Source organism: Brassica oleracea, chromosome C2, assembly GCF_000695525.1.
Source record: "Brassica oleracea var. oleracea cultivar TO1000 chromosome C2, BOL, whole genome shotgun sequence".
Lineage (NCBI taxonomy): Eukaryota > Viridiplantae > Streptophyta > Magnoliopsida > Brassicales > Brassicaceae > Brassica > Brassica oleracea.
Genome location: NC_027749.1, coordinates 29,152,790 through 29,163,674, shown reverse-complemented (window position 1 = coordinate 29,163,674; position 10,885 = coordinate 29,152,790). Strand labels below are relative to the sequence as shown.

The window sequence follows — 10,885 nt, the reverse complement described above, 5'->3', positions numbered from 1 at the left end:
GATAATGGAGAATGTAAGATATATTTTCCCATTACATGTCTTCTCTTCCTGAAACAAAAATACAAGATGTCAAAACACTTGTTCATATCAAGACCATGACATTGTTAAATAGCTAGACCCCCATAGAAATGACCCAATCATAACATGTTCATCACATAAGCTATATTACGATCATACTCTCACCTCAATGCTATTAAAATGTTTTGATATACATTTTATTAAAATGATTCCTGTAATGTTAAAATGATAAGATTAGTTGCTAATTAACAAATAATTAAATTAAAAAAAATTGTTCATATATATTGTTGAAAACGTTGTTTTAAAATTTTAAATTCACTAACTATCTAATCTATTAAAACAAAAGTACATTTAGTACTTAACCCTAATTTTTTCTAAATAATTATAATCTAATGCCATTGGACTTATACACGGTCGTTTTGTAACATTACTTTACCCTCTATTTTTTTCTTCTTGATTTTGCTTCGTCTTCTTCGGGTCGCTATATCTCCAAATTATTCTTGATTCTTCAGCAGGAGATGGAAACTCTCTACGCCAAGATCTACGACAAATACACACTTTCAAGGTTTGATTTCTGATTTTAATTTCTAGGGATTTCGATCTTACAAAACTTTTGTTTCGATTTTGTTTTTTAGAAGAAGAAGTTTTCGGAATTGGACGAGGTTAATAGGAAACAAGAAGAGCATCAATGCCACTCCGAATCCCTAAGCTTCCTTGTAAACATTTGGAATTATGTAACAATTCAGTTTATTTTTATTTTTATGTTGTTTATTGCATGCTGGACTCTGCTGAACTCCAGTGTTTTAAAAGTATGCTCTTAGCATGTCCTTATCTCTTTTGCTTTTGTAGCCTCAGAGGCGTTGACACAACATTTGAGAAGTGAAAACCAGAATTTAACGGAGAACATGGAGAGATTGAGGAATGAGATAGCTGAAATCAGTCATGTAGTACCCTATATTACTGTGTTAATCTTCTTCCCCTGGACTTGCTTCTGGATTCTTGTGAAATGTAAAACCATGGCTGTCTTGGTCCACAGATAGACCAGGGACGAGGAGCGTCTGGAGTCTCAAAAGTGTCTTGTGGAAGAAGAACGAAAGAGTAAGAAAGTTTCTTTTTTCTTAATGGAGAGTGTTCTCGAGCCTTTCTTGATTTCTGCATCAAATGCTTTGTCCTTTTACTAACTGGGCATAAAAAAAATTACAGACAAGGCACTTTCCCAGCAAGTTGAGAAACTAAAAGAGCTGATATCAGAGGGAGTTCCTCACAATAACAAAAATCAAAGTGGAAGAATACGAAAGACTCCTAAATCTCCTCAAGTTACAACAAGATGCATGAGGAACCGTAGCAGGCAGACTGAGGATATGGTGGAAACGGACACGGTATCACCTACGAGAAGCATGACGAAACATAGCAGGCAGACAGAGGATATCATGGAAACGGATGTGGTATCACCTCATATTATATTAGCATACGTCACATATCAACAACGATAAAACAAATTGACTTAAGCTGAATCATCTTCTTTAAGTGAGTCATCAAAATTTTGCTTACTAATACTATTTTCTTGCTTTTGTTTCATGGAAACTCTCTTGGTTGCTGAACCACAATTCTGTAAAACAACTGACTATGGATCAAGTAATCTGCTGGTTATCCATTTCAAGCTCTTGGGGAACACTTGACAGGAATGAAATTGTCAAAAATTAATAAAGACAAACGAGTCTGCATTGTTGCCTCCCATCCATCAAGCGGTCATTTTGTTTTTTGGCACATAGTTATGTCATTGTATAGTTATGCGGGTTGTTCTCACGTAAAAAATACACTTTAGATCATCAGCCACCAGAAAAGCACCAATTTTGAATCTTTCTCCATGGCTTTTGACCATGACAGGTTTATCATTCACCTTAACTTGGGTAAATAACTCAGCTGGTGAAGAAGCTGCGCTGCAGTACAAGGCTGAGTCGCTGGGGATATTTGAAAGAGTTGTGCCCAAATGGGTGATAGATGTTATAAAGTTTAGCAAAAGTATGAGTTATATCTTCTTCGAAAGTCTCTCGAGTCATTAAGCCACGAGAGACTCTTACTAAAACCATATACACACGTTCGTATAAATTGTTTTTAATTTATATTCCAAATTTTTACAAAGTGCAATACATTCATATAAATAAACAACTAAAGGAACTGAATAATCTAAACAATAAATTAGAACATATAAACAATACAAATGTTTATGTGTAGAGGTGTTCTGGTTTGGATTTGGTAATATCCGAGTATACTGAATGAATGTTATTTTTAGAAAACCACAGTATATAGATATGGTTTGGTATATAAACCAATCAAAATGAATAAACCGAATAAACTGATCAATTAAAATATTGTAGTATAACTATATGTAAATTATATAATATAACTAATAATAAATACACAATTTATTTTACTGATATGATTTACAGAATTTATTAGATTATATACACAATTTATTAGATAATAAGTTAAAGGTTATTTTTATCAAATTAAACAAAATATATTTTTTTATCTTTTTGTTGACAAATATGTGTGCTAATATTTAGTTATTTAATAGTATTATGGATTACAAATTTTTATTATTTTTATTTTAAAAATATTGCAATTATTAACTTATTTTGTTTACTAATTATTTAAATAGTAAAAATAAGAATAAAATGGTCTATTTAAAAATAAAAATATCTTCATGTTATATTAAAACTCATATCTAACCATATAAAGTAAAATTTACAAAATATTATAAAAGATAAATGTATTTATGATTTTTTTGGTATAAAACCGAATAAACCAAAAACCGACTGTATATAAACCGAACCAAACCAAAGTAGATATGGTTTTAATATAGTACCTATTCTTTATAAACCAAAATACCGAAAACCCAGAAAAACCAAACCGAAATCAAACCAATATCAGATTGGACACCCCTATAGCAAACATGTCATATAAAACAAATTATTTAATATATTAAATATTATATATATATATATATATATATATTATTCATTGAAAGAAAATGACACAAAATGACATCCTCGCAGACACGCGGGTCAAAAGCTAGTATTGCTTAAATCATAACAAACAATGTCAAAGCAAAACGAATATATTGTGAATATGCTATGTATATATATATTCTGAGATTTTTTTTGTTAAGAGTATATTATATATACGATTTCAAAGAAGAATACAGAAAATGATTATAAAAATTATTAAAAAGGAATCATCCCAAAATCTACTAAAACAAAGCTATCGCATCTATTCATTAGCTAATTATTGGTCTTACTTTATATTTTTCTAATAATTCAAAATAACGTCACGTGACATACATATCAAATTTTTAAGTGTGGCTCTGGATCCATAATTCAAATACATGTAAAAAACATAATTTTTGGATAAGTAATGGGTACAAATTAATATGGATATATATATATATTATGACTCAAAAATACTCGAAGTATCTGAAAATTCAAAAATACTAAAACACGAAAAATATCTGAAAACACTAACAAATACCTGAAAAAATATGCAAATACCCAAAAAAAACCCAAAAGTTTACCATAAATCTTACTTGAGGAACCTAATACCCAAAATATACTTTTTAAAATTTAAAATTTTACCAGAAACTCGAAACTATAATCGGAAACCTGAATCCAAAACTTGAAAAGTATTCATAATACCGAAAACACATTCGAAATATTGAAAACATATATGGAATACCCAAATATACCTAATACACAAACACAAAACATTTCATGTACTTTGGATACCCGATCGAGTATCGGGTAGGATCCGTAATCGAACATACGTGGGTCGAAGAAAAAATAATCAAATATGTACTTTTCCTTGGACCCAGACCAAAATGAAAACTATATTTTGAGATTGATTTTAGTTTGGTTTTTTGGATCCGGTAAAGTATCCAGATCTACAAAATAGTTATATAAAAGTCTACATTCAAAATCTTATAAACTAATTCATAAATTATATTATTTTAAACAAATGCTCTTCTTCGATATAATGACTTTGTAACATAAATACATAATAATGTATACCATTTCAGAAAAATTAATTCAGAAACTTTGTTTGCAATGGTTATAAATCTTGCTCGGTATTAAAACATAGAGAAATAGTTTACATATAGTATATTAGTACTAGTTTGTTAGTCAGTTTGATAAACTGAAGTGGAAATTTATACAAATTTTACTTTATTTTATTTATTTATGGAGAGAAAATGTATGAACATATACATCTAAAAAAAGAAGAAGAGACTAACTGTGAATTTTATTTGCGTTTTTAATAATTAAATATTGTTGTTGTAAATAAAATAAATCTCTTTTGGTTTAACTATTTTTTTGTTCTTAATTTGAAAACAAAATAGTGAAATGCGTTTATATTTATTGCCAAAAAAACAATCGTAACAATTTATTCTCTGTTTTTGAACACTCGTAACAATATATTCAAATAGCTATTTATACCAACTTTCTCGTGTTTTCTTCTGTCGTTTTCATTTATGTATATAAATAGAAGAGAATTTAGAATTTGATAAATAAATGAGATTTTTTTTAAAGGAGAGAAATTTTGGCAAATTATTTTTAAAAATAGGTAAGTTAATGGTCTAATATGTATCGAAACAGTCACTTTCTTTTAAAAATTTACACACATATCGGACCATAATTATTTCAAAAAGTTATTATTTGATAACCTACCAACCTCTAATTAGTAATTAACCGTATCAAACAAGTTGAAAATCATTTCCTATTAATGTTCCCTTTTCTTTTCAACCTTTTTCTATTTATATAAATAAAAACCACAGTATTACTGAGCTGACTTTTCAACGATGTTGGATCTGTAGATCCATACTGCATCAACGGTCAGGACAATAGATCACAAGTCACATACCCTAAAATCCGGCCACGTGTAAACAACACTACTAACACACCACCATCACCGACAAAACCGAGTGAAAATAAGACAGCCTTAACTGTAATGTCAAATGTTGTAATAGTAACTTCGTGTCTGAATATTCTTTTTATATCAAGTTTTCGAATCTCCATTAATGGAAACTCAGATCTTCTCATAAACAGACCACCGATTAGATCGTTATCAAACAGAGAGAATCTGTAAGAAGATTGGACTGGAAGAGACGATGATGGAGAGGTGTTTAGGAGCCAACCGGTGCCGGAGAATACAGAGAGCTTTACGTCACTTAAAGGTAACGGTTATGTGTCTCGTTCTCACCGTAGTCGTCCTACGTGGCACAATCGGCGCCGGCAAGTTCGGAACTCCGGAGCAAGATCTTGACGAGATCCGTCAGCATATCTACACATCGCGCAAACGGGTCGAGCCTCACCGTGTACTCGAAGAGATACAGACCGGTGGCGATTCGTCTTCTTCTTCTTCTTCATCCGGCGGCGGGAGCAATAACTACGAGACGTTTGACATCAACAAGATATTCGTTGACGAAGGAGAAGAAGAGAAACCCGACCCGAATAAGCCGTACACTCTCGGACCCAAGATATCCGATTGGGATGAACAGAGATCCGACTGGTTAGCTAAGAACCCTACCTTCCCCAACTTCATCGGACCAAACAAGCCACGTGTCCTCTTGGTGACTGGTTCGGCGCCGAAACCGTGTGAGAATCCCGTCGGAGACCATTACCTATTGAAGTCGATCAAGAACAAGATCGATTACTGTAGGCTTCACGGGATCGAGATTTTCTACAACATGGCCCTCCTCGATGCTGAGATGGCTGGTTTTTGGGCGAAGCTGCCGTTGATAAGGAAGCTTCTGCTGTCTCACCCTGAGATTGAGTTTCTCTGGTGGATGGATAGTGATGCTATGTTTACGGACATGGCGTTTGAGCTTCCGTGGGAGAGGTATAAAGATTACAACTTGGTGATGCACGGATGGAATGAGATGGTTTATGATGAGAAGAATTGGATTGGGTTGAACACTGGGAGTTTCTTGCTTAGGAACAATCAGTGGGCGCTTGATTTGCTTGACACTTGGGCTCCTATGGGTCCCAAAGGGAAGATCCGTGAGGAAGCGGGTAAGGTTTTGACCCGTGAGCTCAAGGGTAGGCCTGTTTTCGAAGCTGATGATCAGTCTGCTATGGTTTATCTCTTGGCTACTCAGCGTGACACTTGGGGAAATAAGGTAATATAACTCATTTGTGGCTGATCCAATTTGAGCAACTTGAGGTTCCAGTAGTTCTACGTCTACATCATCTCTTGCTTACATAAAAATCGTTTTTTTTTTTTTTGCTCATAAATGGCAATGAGAGTTGCATCTTCTCGGTTTATAGCGCTTCTGTTGATAACATAAAGATAGTTTTTTTGCTCATAGATGGCAATGTGAGTTGCATCTTCTAGTTTTATAATGTTTCTTGATCACATCAAGATTGGATTTGTATTCGCAAATCACAATGTGAGCTGCATCTTTTCGGTTTACAACATCTATTCACCACATAAAGATTGCATTCCCCATCACAAATCAGAAAATGTGAGTTGCATCTTGTTCTGGTGTTGGTCTAGTCTCATTTGAGCTGCTGCTGCATTGTTGTTATAGGTATACCTAGAAAATGGATACTATCTTCACGGCTACTGGGGAATACTTGTCGACAAATACGAAGAAATGATAGAGAACTACCACCCGGGTCTAGGTGACCACAGGTGGCCATTGGTGACTCACTTTGTGGGTTGCAAACCCTGCGGGAAGTTTGGGGATTACCCGGTGGAACGGTGTCTTAAGCAAATGGACAGAGCCTTTAACTTTGGGGATAATCAGATTCTGCAAATCTATGGTTTCACCCACAAATCTTTGGCTAGTCGCAAAGTCAAGAGAGTGAGGAACGAGACTAGCAATCCACTTGAGATGAAAGACGAGCTTGGGTTGCTTCATCCAGCGTTTAAAGCTGTCAAGGTACAACAAACGAACCAAGTTTGAATTTGGATTCTTGCTATATTTATTGTCTTTGCTTGTGTTGTACTAAATGAAGAAAAAGTATTCTGCGGAGACAACAGTTATTTTTTTGTTTTTGTTTTTGTTTTGTCTCTACGTCTACAATTTTATAAAGAGTTCAGATTGTTGCGTCTTCTTTCTTATAGAACATGAGATTTTGTAGCTTCATAAATCAATAATCAATGTTAATTCAAGAACTTTTTTAAATCGGGTTAAAAACAAAAAGCTTTTTTTTTTTTTCTTTTTAACCTGATTTACAATATAACTACATCTATTAATCAATGATTTTTTTTCTGGTATACAAGTTACATTTACAAGTTGACAAAAAAAAAAAAAAAACAAGTTACATTTACAATATACTCACATTTTTTATGAAATGTTACATTATTTATCATCTGGAAAAAAATGGTTATTTACACATATACTGGTCAATGCAAAACAAAATTCTATCATTGCTCAACGTGAGCGCTAAACCATCGCTGAAGAAAATCTACTAGCATGAGTTTCTCATGATACCGTGAAAATAAAATTCTAAGCCTTACTGTTTTCTCAATCAACTTCGCTAGTTGATCCACTAGACGAATTGCTGCGTATGCCTTTTTTTCCATATTTTCACGCCAAATATAATAAATACTAACCTCAATATAATAGAAGTTAACCGGTCATGCAAATTTTCAAAAATCCGAGCCGGAATCTCATTCCATTCAGGGATAGGAGCTGGTTGAAGTAACGAGCCTATGACCTGCAACCAAATGCCATACATGTAAGGGCGCGAAAAGAACCAGGGGCGGTTCTGTACTAACTGGGGCCACAAGCAAAAAAAAAAATGGGGATCCATACAAAAACATAAAAACTTTGAAAATGAGAAGAAATTCAAACTATGGTGGTTAAAACTAATTTTTTTTTTCTATTGGATCCCATTGAAATGATGATATTTTTGTTAGGACAAGTTTCTAACTTTATTCGGCAATCTTTTTTTTACCATAAAATTTAAAATATATATAATAAAAAAAAATTTTAATGGGGCCCCGAAAATTTGGGGGCCCAAGGCATGTGCTTCACCTCGCTGTGTTGAGGGACGCCCCTGAAAAGAACATACAATCAGTTTCTGGTTTCATCTGGTTCACCCAGAGCTGGCCCCAATATTTATGAGGCTAGAAACAAATATTAATAAAGTGGCCTATAAATTAATTGATTCTAATATTTTTTTTAAAACTCTAGAGTGGAATATCGAACTCGTTCCATCTTGTCCCTCACAGCAGCATCGCAACCATAGTGCTGTTGAGAACTTTGGTTAAATTTGTGGCCGCTAATTTACATAATCTAATGGTGGCCGGAAGCACCAGCTTCCTCCGCTTCCGTCCGGCACTGGATTCACCACAAAATAGACAAAAAGTCATATTGAGTGACACTTGATTAATAAGGACACTGAGTTAGGTTTTGAATGGGTGACTAGCTTTGATGGATTAAGCAATTTAAATGAAGAACCAATATAGAAATGGTTAAAATAATTTTTCGAATTATCATATTTGACCAATTACTAAAAAATATGAGATTTATATATCTAATTTTTTTACAGATTCTTGTATATAAAAGATTAATATTATTGTTTCAATAAATACAATGAAAATTTAAGTTTATATAAAAATTAAATACAATTACAACTTACAATGAAATTAATAAATATAAAATATTTTTGTTTGCATGTAATGTATTTGTAATAAAATCAACTATAACATTTATATTTTTCTATTTTTCTAAATCTTATAAAAGACTAGTTAGTGTAGTTATATATTTTTATAGCATAAAAATAATGTGTATAAATACCTTTTACAGAAATTATATTAAATTTATGAATATGTCAAGTAAATACATATATATATATATAACTGTTTATGAAAATATTTAATAGAATTTGATACATATATATAAGGTGCATAGATTCATTTAAATGATTATAAAAGAAAAAATTTAAATCTATAATTATATGAAATTAATAAAGTACATAAATTCATTTAAATGATTTCAATAAAAAATATTTTAAATTTATTCTAAATTTTTTACACAACTGTAATTACTTTATTTATGTTAATGATCATCAATAAGAAAAATAAAATCAACTATAACATTTATGTTTTTCTATTTATCTAAATTTTATATAAATATTATTTAGTATTATTGTCATCTGATTTAGACTAAAGAATAAAATGTGTATAATATTTATAGGCAAAAAAGTAAAAAAATCACCCATTGGACCTCAAAATTCGGTCTAACTTTTTTTCTCCTTGTTTGTATAAAATTATATATACACAGTTTATTAAATATTTTTTTGTTCTGCAAATTAAATGTGAATGGACAATAAATATAGATAAAACTGTATGACTAACTCTCCTGCATGTTTCTGGTCTCTCTCCTGCTGCACATTCACACCCGTGCACATAGTTTGGAGATGTTTCATAAGCTCGCGTCGTTACAATAGCTGGAGTTAAATTTAGAAAGATCAAAGTACTCGTTACATCAACTTACAAATACTACTACAAAATTTAGAAGTGGAATGAGTGATGTTTGATTAATATTATAATGTCTTGCGTATTTGTGCATTTCTGTTCAAGAAAAAAAAGCAATCACTCCTTCCGCATCATTTTAATTGTTGTTGTACTGTAAAAATATTTTTTTAAATAAGTGTCGTTTTATAAATTCAATGAAAAATTTATTAACTTTATATTCTATATGATTTTTTATATATTTTCCAATCTATTATTTATTGATTGAAATATGTCTATAAGTTATGATGTTTTTATTAAAAATAAAAAAAAACATTAATTTTTTTCTTAATCTGTGTGCACAAATCTAAAGCGACAATTAAAATTAAACATAGGAATTTTTTTTTGTACAACACACTTATGTTCAAGAGAAAAAAATAATTATTTTCTTTTGTGTATGATTTGTTACTTTATTTTTAAAAGAATTAAAAAGAGAACCATGATGAACTAGAGAGAATGTGATCAAAACGTGTTAATCATTAATCAAGACAGAGTTTACAATATATAGTAAGAGACATAAGGGTTTTCAGAAAGCATAAGCATGTGAAGTCAAGGATAAGATTGGTTTAATTCAAAATTGATCCAATGAAAGATGTCACACGTTTTTGGCATCTTGGATAATGCTCCTTTTACCTTTACAGTCTGTCCCAGCCTGTAAGGATAAGGCTCAGTCCCTTTAGCCATATAAACGGTCACATCTCCTAAGGTAAAACCCCTTTGGCCGTTTACTTCTTTTCCTCCGGTAAATCCTTTCTTGGTCGAGTTATGGATCGACCCGGACGGTACGGATGGTACGGCCCGTACGGGCTTGTACGGCCTGGTCGATCCCTAACACTCCTTCTCTATTCCTTCACACCATCTCATCTCTTCTTCAACTCCTTAAGCAATCTTCTCTCATATATTGATCAGCTCATTTCAACACTCCCCCTCAAGCTTAACTTAGGATATTAATTAAGCTTGGAATAGCCATGAGATATTCCTCATTAAAAACCTCACCAAGGAAAGCCCATTGGGATAAAACCTTGATGAGGGAAAAAGAGTAAAGACCTCATGAAAAAGGGGATCAGCTTCTTGGTGAAAGATCTATGAGTCCCAATCTGATATGAATGGACTCCATAGTCTTTTGTCTCGCAGCCTTGGTGAATACATCTGCAAGTTGATCCTCACTCCTTGTGTAGCATGGCAAGATCACTCCCAAGACAATCATCTGCCTCACCTTGTGACAATCTACTTCAATGTGCTTTGTTCTTTCATGGAAGACTGAGTTTGTTGCAATGTGTATAGCCGCTTGATTATCACAATGCATAGTCATTGGATCCGCTTGCTCAATCTCCAAATGCTTCAAGAT

The 10,885-nt window shown here is 32.4% G+C and overlaps 1 protein-coding gene and 1 pseudogene across 1 annotated transcript; both read left to right on the top strand.

The window, feature by feature from the left end:
• The first annotated feature begins 706 nt into the window (after positions 1-706).
• On the top strand, positions 707-2,081 carry LOC106323947 (annotated as a pseudogene).
• Positions 2,082-5,021: 2,940 nt separating this feature from the next.
• LOC106327714 (xyloglucan 6-xylosyltransferase 2-like) lies at positions 5,022-7,129 on the top strand. Its single transcript, XM_013765949.1, has 2 exons — positions 5,022-6,190; positions 6,602-7,129. The coding sequence occupies exons 1-2, from the start codon at positions 5,180-5,182 to the stop codon at positions 6,977-6,979; spliced, it is 1,389 nt and encodes a 462-aa protein (XP_013621403.1). The 5' UTR covers positions 5,022-5,179; the 3' UTR covers positions 6,980-7,129.
• The last annotated feature ends 3,756 nt before the right edge of the window (positions 7,130-10,885 follow it).